General features: G+C 52.0%; 6 protein-coding genes across 6 annotated transcripts; 3 read left to right on the forward strand and 3 right to left on the reverse strand.

Moving 5' to 3' along the window:
* Positions 1-865: 865 nt before the first annotated feature.
* On the forward strand, positions 866-2,742 carry P174DRAFT_414533 (F-box domain protein). Its single transcript, XM_024824395.1, has 2 exons — positions 866-1,207; positions 1,264-2,742. The coding sequence occupies exons 1-2, from the start codon at positions 959-961 to the stop codon at positions 2,350-2,352; spliced, it is 1,338 nt and encodes a 445-aa protein (XP_024677507.1). The 5' UTR covers positions 866-958; the 3' UTR covers positions 2,353-2,742.
* On the reverse strand, positions 2,521-8,128 carry encA (non-reducing polyketide synthase encA; the record flags this gene model as incomplete). The annotated part of the gene is made up of 5 exons (XM_024830599.1): positions 2,521-3,076; positions 3,109-3,896; positions 3,956-7,402; positions 7,454-7,754; positions 7,815-8,128. 5 exons carry the CDS (start codon positions 8,126-8,128, stop codon positions 2,611-2,613), a joined length of 5,316 nt encoding a protein of 1,771 aa, XP_024677508.1. The 3' UTR covers positions 2,521-2,610.
* Positions 8,129-8,487: 359 nt separating this feature from the next.
* On the reverse strand, positions 8,488-9,499 carry encB (metallo-beta-lactamase type thioesterase encB; the record flags this gene model as incomplete). The annotated part of the gene is made up of 2 exons (XM_024823782.1): positions 9,362-9,499; positions 8,488-9,303 (listed from the first exon to the last, which is right to left on the reverse strand). The coding sequence occupies exons 1-2, from the start codon at positions 9,491-9,493 to the stop codon at positions 8,488-8,490; spliced, it is 948 nt and encodes a 315-aa protein (XP_024677509.1). The 5' UTR covers positions 9,494-9,499.
* A 297-nt stretch (positions 9,500-9,796) lies between these two features.
* encC (anthrone oxygenase encC) lies at positions 9,797-10,423 on the forward strand (the record flags this gene model as incomplete). The annotated part of the gene is made up of 2 exons (XM_024832291.1): positions 9,797-9,857; positions 9,936-10,423. 2 exons carry the CDS (start codon positions 9,797-9,799, stop codon positions 10,421-10,423), a joined length of 549 nt encoding a protein of 182 aa, XP_024677510.1.
* A 250-nt stretch (positions 10,424-10,673) lies between these two features.
* encD (Fe(2+)/2-oxoglutarate-dependent oxygenase encD) lies at positions 10,674-11,796 on the reverse strand (the record flags this gene model as incomplete). The annotated part of the gene is given in 5 exon segments (XM_024830428.1): positions 10,674-10,985; positions 11,047-11,122; positions 11,150-11,464; positions 11,485-11,534; positions 11,554-11,796. The coding sequence occupies 5 exon segments, from the start codon at positions 11,794-11,796 to the stop codon at positions 10,674-10,676; spliced, it is 996 nt and encodes a 331-aa protein (XP_024677511.1).
* A 580-nt stretch (positions 11,797-12,376) lies between these two features.
* P174DRAFT_397240 (uncharacterized protein) lies at positions 12,377-12,948 on the forward strand. The gene is made up of 3 exons (XM_024823783.1): positions 12,377-12,477; positions 12,532-12,606; positions 12,663-12,948. The coding sequence occupies exons 1-3, from the start codon at positions 12,469-12,471 to the stop codon at positions 12,813-12,815; spliced, it is 237 nt and encodes a 78-aa protein (XP_024677512.1). The 5' UTR covers positions 12,377-12,468; the 3' UTR covers positions 12,816-12,948.
* Positions 12,949-13,183: the final 235 nt, after the last annotated feature.

Raw genomic sequence — 13,183 nt, forward strand, 5'->3', positions numbered from 1 at the left:
GTAAGGTCTGAAGCCTTCTCCGGACGTCTGGCTGGGGGTCTAGGCCGACGACGGGCATAGGCTTGGGTTCTGAACACCTCGAGGGTCGGAGCGAGTGGAGTTATACGTTCCTGTATCTTGTTTCGACCCCGCTGGTCTACAGACCGCCCAATAACATGGAACGAGGAGACTCCAAACCCTGGATACGTCGGATAATTTCCTGCTCTTCCAAGGCTGGGTGAGGTGTGGCACCCCTACCTGTGCAAGCCTCGTCACTGTGTTCGGGTCAATATGGCACTGTAGATCATTTAGATCGCATATGTGCTGCTCTACATAGCCTGCCATCCGTTGTTGAAGAGATCCGGTCCGATGAGGATGATGGGGAGCCCGCTAATTTTCAAAAGTCACAGTCATTGAGGCAGATACCAAGGAAATCCGGGTTCATCTTCGGGCAGTGATGGAATGCCCAAACTTCCACCAAAGAGACAGAAGCCAACCGCGGGCAGCAGACAGACCAGGAAATCAGCTGGATCATGCAGAATGGAAAGGACTGAATGGAATAGACCACAGGAGAGGAAGACTGCTGAGAACAGAACACTGTTAAGGAGGGACACACTGAAGAGGTGGGACTGAGCCACAAAGGGTAATTGCAACAAAATGGTTGACAGGACACAAGAGTCACGTGCCTGATCAGGGGTGCTGATAGCCAACAATCGCGATAGGAACAAGATTTCTAATTCTCGGCCACTTCTGACCCACGTGCGGCTGTTCCGTCTAGGCAGAAATCCATCCAGATGGAAGCCTACAAGGTGCCAAGGGTCGCTGCGGCAAAGCTATGCTCGATCCAGTCTAAACAACAAGCATTTTGGGCTTTGACCCCGACCAACAATGACTGACAGAGGATTGTCAATCCAGGGCTCACCAAGCATTTAAAGTCCGGGCGCGTCCTGATTTTTATTTGGTCAATTGCTCATCCAACATGGCTTCTGTCACTGTTCTTCCAAGTGAGCTCCTCGCTCGCATCATCTCGTTCCTTGACCGGCAGTCCCTGAAGGCTATCCGGCAAACGAGCCGCCTCCTCTCACAGTTTGCTACTCCACGGCTATTCGACACTCTGCATCTGTTTCCGGACGAAGAGAGTTATGAGGCTGTCGATCGCATTACGGACCATGCAACGCTGAAGAAAATGGTCAAGAAGGTGTATGTCAATACGTGTGAAGATGACTATGTCAGTCCATATCTATCCCCGCGGATCGATGAGCGCGGCATGCTAAACAGGCTCAGGACGACTATGACGAGGAGGAAATCGAATTGACAAGCGATTTCAAGGACCGAATCGCCAGGTTCAAGGACTGCCCAAATGTGCAAAGCGCTGTCTTGCGGTTTGACAAGCATTGTAGTACAAGCCGCGAATACTGGATGAGAGAGAGTCCAGAGACCATCCGCTTTCGCACAAAATCTCTTCGTGTCTTTTTTAAATGGCTGGCCTCGTTTGAAGTACCTTTGCGCGAACTCGGGATTCGTAACATGCAAGATGTGAATGTCGGGGATGAAAAAATATCCGCCAATATCGAGAAAGTGCTGCAGAATCTACGCACTCTCCGATTAAGCGTCGTGACAGAGCACAATGACGCCGCCCCGGAGGATGACCTTGACTTCCCTGAGCCGCATGACTTCTTCGCGCAACTTCCATCCGTGTGGCTCAAACCCTCCGCGTCATCTCTCGAGCACCTGACGCTCTCCTGCGACAACTACTTCGGCTTCTATCCCAAGCTGGAACTAAGCGAGGTACATTTTCCGCACCTTAAATCCCTCGCCTTTGGTAATTATTGCTTTGTGCGGGACTCTCAGCTGGAATGGATCCTCTCGCATGCAGCCACTCTGACTGACCTATCCTTCGACGACTGCGCAATTTTATACGATGTGTGCCTTGCCGAAGAGCATCTCAACTGGGGACCCTTCCAGAAGAGCGAGATGGAAACCCGTCGAGAGCTCGATGGCCAGGTGTGGGTAAAGTACTACCGCTCCTACAATAAGCGGTGGCATCATTACTTTGACTCCTTCCGAACAAAGCTACCTCATTTGAGGCAGTTCCTGATCGGAAGCAATGACTGGAGTGATGGCGTCCCATTTGAAAAGGAGGCTGAAGTCAAGATCTGCTTGCGGGAAAATAGATACATGGTCTGCTATGATGGGTACGGACCCAGTCCGTATCTTGAAGAAGACTATGGCCGCCATGAGTGGGAAAGGGTGGCACCCAAGTGCGATGAGGAGGATAGGGACTCCTTACGCCTGCTCTTTGAGAAAACCGGGCAGAGAGTCGTCAAGATCCCATTCTTGAGTTCATTCCAAGATTATGTCAGCGAGGACTAAGAATTCCAAGTCAGATGCGGCTCGAAATCTGAGTTGCGGGAATATTCTCTCTACACACAGATCAATTTGATACACGATATGACATTATACGAATGTTGAATGGACCCTCTGACGACTACGTTCTACCATCTAGTTGTTTCCACAATCAAGCGTCGAAACGCCAGTCATTACTGGACCACTATTATTCGCTCCGTAGAACTGCTGCAGGACGAGCAGCACACCGTAGCAAGAAGGAACAAAGAAAGAACAACATGTCACTCAACAATAATCAATCAGCCAGGCCTTGAGATCACCAATGGTGGGACAATCGAGAAACAAAGAGCTCCGAAACTCCAGACGAAATTCAGCCGTGAACTTCTCCGCCAGCACGAGTGACAGAAGGGAATCAACCCCAATCGAAGAGAAAGCTGTCTCATCCGACAGCTCGGTCAGCTCAATTGCCGTTTCCGCCGCGATCATGGCCATCGCCCGGTGGACAATCGGACGCTCCGTGCTTGCAGCAACGGGCCGGAGGGTCAGCGGAGTGAGGGTGGTAACAGGACTACTGTCGGAGCTATCCATGACTGTTCGAGACAACCTGTGACCTTGGCGTGATAGTGTCTCACTGAGGACTGCGGATTCTTGACCTGCTGGGCCCACCCGGAGCGCATGCATTGACTCACTAAACATTGGGTGGTGGACTCTTCCTGCTTGAATCACAGCGTTCGTCGTTGTATCGGGAGGGCTAAAGAATGTGTTCAACAACGACCGGGGAACGTCCGGAAGGTGATACCGCCAACAAGGCCGACGATCTGGCCTTCGTGGAGGATGTAAACGTCGCCAGCGTAGAAGCCCGGCTGTTCTCGAATGGGCATCATCTTCACGTAGGACTGGTACCGAACCCCAGGGACCAACGGGCGGGTGAAGCGCATCGATTTCCAGCCTGGGGTGACATAAAAGTTCCGTCGGGGATCGAGAGCATTCCCACCATTGAGAATGAAGCCGGCGAGATGTGCCACGCTGTCGATATAATGTGGTGCCACGGTCCATTTGCCACCCGATTGCTCGGGGGCAGCGAGAGTCACATTGGCCATGGCTTCCAAGCCGTGTAGGACGACCATTTGCATCCCGCGATACTTCTCCGCGTAATCCACCAGGTTGTTAAAGAGCATGTACACCATGTCCCGAGACAACCGGCTGGCCGTGCCCTCGTCGGCGAGGCGCTGCAGCACGTCGATCCGACTGACGACCAAGTGTGCCACTGGAGACCATTCCTCCAGCCAAGCTTCGTGGTCTCCATATTCCGCCACCGCTGTAGCGAAGCTCTCCTCAACCCGATGGCCGTGCTCGTCTACAAGGTGCCACGACAAGTGGACCAGGCCCCGTGCGACGTCTGCTATGCCGCGGACCTGGATGAGCTGGGGCCGGGAGCGATCCTTTCGCGCGACCAGGCCGTGCTGTACTTGCATATTCTTCACATTGATGTCCAGTGCGACGGTGGAATTAGGCATGATGCTCGAGGAAAGGTACTTGGCCAAAGTGAAGGCAATGTCTGCATGGATCGCCTGTAAAAAAGGAGAAAAAAGGTCAGTCGGCATCAAGAAAGGGGTGCTGTCTGAATTACCGTGGTAGCTACTGCGCATCCATTCATCCTATGGCCATTCATCGCCTCGAAAAAGTCTGGGTGTTGGATATCGGACTCGACAATGACCTCTGCTCTATTGTCCTGAACTGATTCGTACACGAGACGATGCACGAGTGAGGTGCCCAATGCAGGTGGAATTGATTGAAGCCGATGATTTGCGGACGATGATGATAATGGTGATGGTTTGCCATCCTTCCGTAGCATCCAATCTCCATTGTACTGAATCCAGTAGTTCTTTGTGTTCCACTGGTATGCAGGGAGATCTATCAACAGGCGCAAGTCGCTTTCGAAAGGTGCATGCCACTCATGCCAGTTTAGATCCACCCCAAGGTTATGCAATTGACCCAAATTGCGCGCAAAGGTGCACCAGTTATCCTCATTACTGTTCAGACTTGCAATAGTCGCGGTTCCTGGCGGCATCGCGCTGCCCACAAAGCGGCTGTACGACGCATGCGGGCCGACTTCCACCCAGACGGTCTTTGCATCTACCAGATCCATGCCACGGGCCGCTTCAAGGGCATCGACAAACTTTACCGGATTGCGAGTAACATTGGACATATAGGATGGATTGATGGTCTTGCCATCAAAAACGCAATCGCCGAGTGACGGGGATATCACGGGTATATTAGGGGCTTTGAAGGTGACACCGCGGGAGATCTGCGCGAACGGGCCAAGGAGAGGATCCATCTGGGTTGAATGGAAGGCAAAAGGGACATCGAGCCGAGTACATTTATATCCACGTTGCTCGATGGCTAGTTGGATATTAATGATTTCAGCGCTCGAGCAGCTGAGGGTTATGTCGCTGGAGCCATTTATGCAAGCCACTTCATAGGGCTGTCCACCCAACACATCGCTAATCTGCTCCACACTCGCGCGCACCGCTAACATGGCATGAGTATTGGGAGTACACAGCTCTTGCAAGAGCAGGGCACGGCGACCCACGAGATAGATCGCATCGCTCGCGGACAGAACCCCAGCAGCATAGAGCGCAGCAAATTCACCGAGGCTCGCCCCGGCAACCACGCAGGGTTTGACACCCAAAGTCTCCCACAGCCGACACAGGGCAATACTCACACAGACAATTGTCAGGTGAGTGATTATAGGCTCTGCTTCGGATCCATTGTCGCTCAGATCTCCGGTGATGGCCCGTCGGAATGAAGGGAAACCATGGCTCAGACAGATAACGTGAAGGCGAGTGATCTGGAGTCGGAAGCCCGGATGATGCTCATACAGCTGGCGGGCAATACCTGTGTAGAAGCTGCCCTGGCCTGAGAACACAAACGCAATGGAGGGCGGCATGTTAGGAACGGGTCGATGCGTGTGCACAGCAGGCAGGTACTTATTCAACTCCTGCATAATACTGGACTGGGTGGAGCCATGGACGGCGACCCGATGATTGTGGTGCATGCGTCGGGCCGTCGTAGTGTACGAGAGGTGAGCGAGGTTTATAGATGGCCGGGACTCAAGATAGGCTAAGAAGCTCTGCAGATTATTCTTCAAGGAAGCCTTGCTCTTCGCCGATATCGCGACGATAAATGCTGTTCGGGGGTCTGCTTCAGGTTCAGGTCTTACCGGAGGCTCCTCAATGAGAAGGGAAGTATTGCCACCCGCAGCACTGAAGTTATTAACGAGTGCATACCGCTTCCGGGTGGGACTACGCGGCCAGGGCACCTGTTCGTAGGGGATTCGAACATTGAGGCGATCAAGGTCGGGGAATCGGGGGTTCAGGGACGTCTTGATGCCCACATGTTTGGGGATGGCCTGTCTCTGTAGAACCAAGAGAACCTTGATCAAAGCCATGACCCCGGCTGCCGCCTCTCCGTGGCCGACATTGGCCTTCACAGATCCAATGTACAGTGGTTGGTTGCGTTTGGGGACCCCGGGACTAAAGACGGAGGTAACCGACTCCATCTCTGTTAAATCGCCCGCCTGCGTGCCAGTGCCATGCATCTCAATAAAGTCAACATCCATGGGGCTCACTCCAGCCCGGTTCAGAATATCACGGTAGAGCTCGGCCTGGGACGGGGCATGCGGATGGGTTATAGAAATAGCCCTCGCGGAATGATTCGTTGCAGATGCGAGGATTACTCCGAAGATATGATCGTTATCCCGTTGAGCATCATCCAATCGTTTCAGAACTATGGAGCCTATTCCGTCTGCGCGGCAGTATCCATCGGCGTTGCAGTCAAACGTCTTGCAGCCACCTGTTTTGGACAGAAAATGACCCCGGCTGAGACCTGCAAAGCCGTCGCTGTTGGTCAGGATGTTCAGGCCTCCCGCCACGGCCATATTGGTATCTCTATGCAGCAAGAATGTACACGCCATCTGGATAGTGGCTAAACTGGAAGAGCAGGCAGTATCACAGTCGAAGCTGGGCCCACTAAATTTGAAGAAGTAATTGATCCGGCCAGGAGCAAAGGCACGGCAGCCACCAGGAATATAGTAGGTGTCGACCTCCTGGCCGGCATTGGCCTCGCGGTAGTCATCGCACGATTGGCCATAAAATGTCCCGATGCGTTTCAGGTGCGTCGCTTCCGTGCGGTTTGGGACAAAGCCAGCTTGCTCCAGGGCCTCGTACGCGGTCATCAACGCCAGGCGGTGCATGGGATCTGTCTGCATTGCTTCCCTGGGGGACATGTCAAAGAATCCAGCGTCAAACAGCCCCGGCTGATCGATGAAGCAGCCAAACGGAGTGAGACTGGTATTCCGAGACTTTCCACTCATGTCAGTATGACTTTCTACATCATATCGGTCCGTCGGTATTTTCTGATGCACATCCATCCCTTGTTCCAAAAGATCCCAGAACAGGTTCAGATCGTTTGCGCCACCGGGGAACCGGCAGGCCATTCCCACAATTGCGATGCTGGAATCCTCTCTACCTGTCGGCCCGCTTCCAGTGCCGCTTTGACAAGTCCAGTCGAGCAGATCATGCGTTTGAAATTGGCAATGGGGTACTTTGACCTGCCCCGACGCTACGATGTCTGCGACCACAGCACATGGACGAAAGGCATAAACGTGGCATTCACTTGGTAATGTATGTCCTAGTGAATCCAGAACCCCATCTACTGCTCGGTTCCAACGGATCATGCCCATGAGAAGGTCGCAGACGACCGACTCGAACAACTCGCGAGGCGTAGACGCTTCGAACGGCGCGTCGTCCCCTGGCGGAAAGAGAGGTGCGGCATCTACCATGATCTGGTCGAACGCTGCATCATTTATTGGTTCCATGATCCATGTCCAGTGACAGGAGTTGTAGAGATGGGGAGCATGACAGAGCCCGCCATAGACGGGCAAGTGCGCATAGCGTGCAGAGCGGAGCTTTTCCGAGACTCTGAACACTTGACGGAGCTCTGACGGAGGTCCGCTGATAGTGACGTTACCAGTGCCGCCAGCACTGATGAAAAGCCGGCTGGGGACCGGGTTATGCTAAGGGGTTGTGGGTTAGCTATAGTTCGATAGTCCATGGGAAGCGCCTACCGTGGATGCGTTGAAGAGGTCAAGTTCCTCTCGTACAGTATCCTCGTCCAGACCCATTACAACCGCGGCCCAACTATCAGCCGGAGCATCTGGTTCTCGTGCTTCGACGCTCTGGGAGGTCTCAGCCACCACTACTCCCATCCGCAGGGCTATCCGCACGGCCGCAGCTCCCAGCCTGGGGAGGTCTGCTAGCGTTAGTGAAGCAGCAGCGGCGGCAGCAGCCAACAAGCCGGTGCCAATACCAGTAAAACATGCTGTGCGTGCAGAAAACTTGAATTGGTCTGGTGTCCTCTCGTAGTGACTACGCCAGGGTCAACGACACTAGGTGTGATCGGGTAGATTCGAGGGCAATCGAACTTACGCAATGAGAGATCCAATCTCGATCAGACATAGCAAAACCCCTTCCAAAGCGCCAGCCAACGGCCCTCGTCTCCAATCCGGCAAAGCGGCCAGATCTAGTGCGCTATCCAACGGAGTCAACGGATTCCGCAAATGGTCCGGAAGCTCGCGTATCTCTTCGCGTAACGCATTGGTTGCTTGTACGACAAAAGCCCGCAAGGTCCAACCGCTCTCGGTCTTGCTCTGGCTACGAAGTCGCCGGAATAGATCCTGAATGTCCTCTGGGGGGAATCCATTAGCAAAGTGGAATAGAGCCAATCGGCTTGGACCTTGCATGTTGAATGTAGGTTAGGTCAACTTAGTGAACGCCCATACTAAATCTACAGTAAATAGCTGGATTACAGACCCTGTCTAGTTTTATAGACATAGTGCTGCTGCCTGAAAGAAAATCAACTTGCAGCTTTATGGCTATTTCATGACGGCACCCCTATTCCTCATCGCTACAACTTTTGCTACCTTGCCTGTCATGACGCTTATACAGCAAAGGGTCGATGAATGCGGTAAGGCCCAATCAATAGATCGAGGATGCGAGCGCACCTCCTTATGCGAGGGTGCCCTGAGTGAGTACGTATACTCCGAGGAGGACAAATCGAGAAGCAAGGACGGATTGCAAGCATAATGGATGGTTAAGAGTTTTACCTACAAACAGGATTCTCTCGGCTCACATTGGCGAACCAGTGCTTCTGGCCGCCCTTGAAGCGAAACCCTACTCGCTTATCACGCGCCATCTTCATGAGGATGTCTTTCATGTACGGCGCAAAGAATCGATCGGCCACATCCGCAGGTAGTCGACCAAAAATGGTTTCGATTAATTCTGCCTGCGTGGCGGCGCCATTGACGTCACCGACTGTCCTCTTCTCGCGCTGGATATTCTGCAACGCAAGTAGCACTTGCTGCTCACGACGTTGCTTCTGGGCAATCTCCTGCTGCACTTTCTGCTGCAGACAGACGATCACGACTCCATGTCCTGGGTATCCAGTTCGGCATCCCAGACTCTGGATCTTATGCAGGCTCTGCATATACTCTTCGAGATCTTCCACACCGGTCGTTCCATGACCAAGAACCGTGTCGCCGGTAAAAATGGCCTCCTCCTCCTGCAGAAGAAAGCACATGTGATCTGTTGAGTGTCCGGGCGTGAATACAGCGCGCACAGTAGCCCCCTCCACGGAGAAGACCTGTCCATCGGCAATGGCCTGCTGGCTGGGGTCCGGATGACATTTGTAGATTGAATTTGCGTCTCTCAGCTCGGGAAAGATACCGAACAAATGTGGTACCCCTCCAGTATGGTCGAGATGCCAATGCGTCAGTAACACCTTGGATATTCTGAAGTTGTGCTCTGCTGCAAGGGAGGTCATCAGCTGGTCCCAGCGTGCTCGACCCTGTCCGCTATCTATCAGCAGCCGTTCGACTCCCGTGCCCAGAATGTATGTGTTGGTCCCTTGAAGTTGCATCTGAGCGGGGAAGTATTAGCCGTTCTTCATGTTAGCAAGAGAAACCATTCAGACTCACCTGTCCCGGATTTCCGCCCAACACACGCATCACTCGGGGGCTTAGCACATCGACTTCAGGGAGGTCTGGAATGGACCTGGCCTGTGCGCCGAGGTAATCTTCGAAAGCAAAAAGGTTAGAGTATTGGTCCATGTTCCGGGGTATAATGGCCTGAGTTCAGCGGAAACTCTGTCGCAAGAGAAGGGAGGGCATTACAGCTTGATGAAACACAATTTAAATTCTCCTTATGTAACATGGCTCTATTCCAAGCTCTGTATATGTCGTAGGTGTGTCCGTCGTGTATGCAAGGGTCGTCCCCTTACATGATACCTGATCGTAATCAACAAAGAGCGGTCTGGTGGTGCTTTCTCATTGACGCGATTACGAGTATTAAATATTCCCTAAACGGCCATGGAAAGCCACTTCGGTCTCAAGACATCAACCCTTGACGGCACAATGATATCCTCTCAGGGCATAATCAAAATCGTCGCAATCACTGGCGGTGTGTGGTTATCCGGTAAGTAGTCGACTGAATCCCGTGCATCTACAGAGCCAAGTTCTGCTGACAAGGAGGCTTGCACTTGATGTCGCACAGGAAAAATCACAGCACACAGCCTGATCTCTGTGCCTGCTCTTCTTCAATCCAAGTCGGAAGATGGTCTCTCCTCCTGCGCGATCCTCCGAGTATGGCAACGAATCTATGAGCGCGGACACACACATAGCCCGCAGATTGCCGCGTGTACCTCAACAGCCTTTGCCTACCTGGCATGGTGTGCTTCTGACCGCACGTCGAGGCTGCTGTACGGCACCGCTGCGTCTTTAGTCATGGGGATTGTGCCCTATACACTCCTGTTCATGGGCCCAACCAATTGTCAGCTGCTGGAAAGAGCGGCAGCAGAGGGGGAGGAAAAGGTCCGAGGTGCTACTCTGGGGAAGGATCTGGTGAATGCACCTAGTGAAGTGACTACGGAGGAGCTGCTCAGTCACTGGAAATTCCTCGCCGGGATTCGGGGCTTGTTGCCACTAGCTGGTGGGATTCTTGGCTTGTTCGCAGCATTACATTCCAATGAAGGAGCTCTGTAGACCCTAGAGTTCAGTTATTGTACTGGAAGATATGTCAAGAATGGTCAAACACTGTCCTGCATGTCTACATTACCGTTTGCTCACTACTTGTGTTGAGTGATGCATGTATATGCGACTAGCTTTCGATAAACACCAGACGTAGGTAGGAGTCTGAAATGCTTTCGTATTAAATATGTTATATTTTCCAACCACAAAGACAGTATTGGAACAGCGATACCAGAGGCCTCACTGGATCTTCCAGAAATGAAGGTTACAGCTCCGTGTGGACCCCCTGGCGTTCCGCGTTGTAGCGTTTTGCCCTCTCGACGTTGGCCCTCACTGCTTCACCAACCACCTCGTGAACCGTGGCAGGGGGATATTTGACCGGCTCTCCCTCTTTCCGGAACCGCGACAAGCACTCGCAGACGTAGTCCGGGTTGCCAGTGAAGAAGAACGGGATCGAATAGCGCTCCAACCCGGACTTATTGATTACCCTATGTAGAGCCGATTTGTAGTTCTCGTTTGTCATGCGTGAAAATACATTGGCCAGATTGACGATGTATGCCCCGGGGACCGGCTCAACCTAGAGACCACGCGAGTAAGCAAAGCATTCGACAATATTTCCCATTGAGAGCGCAACACACATCCAGCCATTCTCCGGTGAGCTCGTCCAAAACCTGAAGACCGCCTGTTCCGTCTTGCAGGAGCAGAGTGATACAACTGTAGTCCCGATGAGCACCAGTTCACAGCCCCTTCTCAGCTTCACCCACAGGTTGAGGTGGATAGTGCAGATATCGTAGCGTGGCGACGGCGCCCTCAGTCAGGGGATTAAAGAATGTCTCCTCATAGTCCATCGTGAGGGCGAGCACAGCAAAGATATCCTTTGGCAGCTGAAACATAGCGTCGTAATATTCCATGGAGATGCGTTTGAACTCTTCTAGGTCGTCAAGTCCCTGGGGCCACCGGTTTGGTCCACAGTTGAGCTTCCTCCGAACACAGTACGGATGATCCTCTGGCAGGTCTGGCCCCAGGAAAAGTCCCTCCTTCCGGTCAGGAGCGCTGCTGGCTGGGACATGTGCGACTGGAAGGCCTCGTAGCCACGGGTGAGGGCATTGGGGCGTGCCAATGTCAGCTACTTGTCAGCGGGGTACAAAAGGGCAATTCATACTTCGCTCATTCTTCTTCTTTTCAGCGAGTGGTAGGTCGAAGAAGCGTTTGGCGCAGTCGAACGTCCGGCGCTGCAACTCTGGCGAGACTTTGTGGCCGGTGGTCTGAAAGAAGCCATTGCTCAGACAGCACTCACGCACTCGCTGCACGAGCTGGGTTTTGGCTTGGCTGTCGTTGCCATAGAAGACGGAGAAGTCGAGGATTGGAGGTGGCTGTGGATTGGTCATATTGAAGTAGTATAATACCTGACAACAGCCGGCCTGTCAACTTATATACAAGTGATTTTCTCTTCCAGCCCAAATATCCGGAGACATCACATTGACTGAATTCTTCTATGATATTGGGGCGGAAATTACAGTAGTATAGATGTGGTGAAGCTAGCTTGTAAGTGCATGCATTCAATGGGATAGCCAGTACGTACTCCTGTACAGGGCTTGGATATGGCCCTGTGCCTGATAGCGACGAATGTATTTGGAAGTGCTGATTTTATGTAACATGCAAGGATAGCCTTTGATTTGTATATTGCATCTCTAGTGAATGTCCACAGTGCACAGCTCTAAGCAAAAGGCAACAAAAAATCTGTTCATGTAGAGGATGAATATATGATACCTATATAAGGCACGGAGAATGGACACACTGGACCTGGGATTTGCCGAAAAGGGTAATTTTGAGGTGTCTCCGCTTCCCCGTACCGAGTAACTAGTAATTCAGCCAATCAGCGTCGGTATTTCTGTTTCTGACAGTTCCTGGTCTAGACTCAAAAAGATCAAAAAAAAGATCAAAAAAAGGAGGGGGCAAAAGGAGAAAAAAACTTCGACCTTTGATCTCCTTCAGAAAACAAAAAAACAAAACCAAAAAAAGAGGGCCACGCTCTATAGTCACATTTCTTGCCAGCCACCATGGGTAACGTAAGGCTCTCCCTGTATATCTGACCTTTTCTCTGGCTTACCACAGGGTAACAGGGAGCCAAAGCCGCCTCTAAGCGTGATCGCAATGCCAAAGATGCCAAAAGTACTGCAAAATCTCAGCTGAAAGTGGTATGTACCTACCGAATATGGCGAATGGATCTCCTTTCAAGCTGACAGAAAAACAGAACGAAGCTGCCAAGGACATCATATGCATTACTTGCAGGCAGACCTTCCTCAAGACCACGCGTGCTCCGGCTCTGACTGAGCATGCCTCAAATAAGCACAACAAGACGCTTCAGGATTGTTTTCCTGGCTTTGTAGAAGCCCCTAAGAAATGAGCACGGGACGTTGCACTTTGGTCGATGACTCTAAAACTTATGGGGAATATGTGCATCCTACGAGTCGGGAGAATTTGCTTTTTCTTTGTGTTTGTAAGCGGAAGTGATAGCGATGATGTAGCATGAATAGACCATTTGCATTGAATTAGAGATATGGTATGTAAAATCAGCAGGCAGAGAGAGTCCTGTGATGGAGGTAAGCCTGCTGTAGCCGGGAAATTCATTGTTGTATGGTGAACTCAATGACGGCCTTTTACAAGTTCCCTATCAGCTGCTCTATGCTGAGGAGAATGATAAAGATCGATACGGCATGCATGATTGCATAGATGATTCTACCTGAGGGAGAGTTGTATTGTTGTTTCACGATA

Source organism: Aspergillus novofumigatus, assembly GCF_002847465.1.
Source record: "Aspergillus novofumigatus IBT 16806 chromosome Unknown P174scaffold_11, whole genome shotgun sequence".
NCBI classification, from domain to species: domain Eukaryota; kingdom Fungi; phylum Ascomycota; class Eurotiomycetes; order Eurotiales; family Aspergillaceae; genus Aspergillus; species Aspergillus novofumigatus.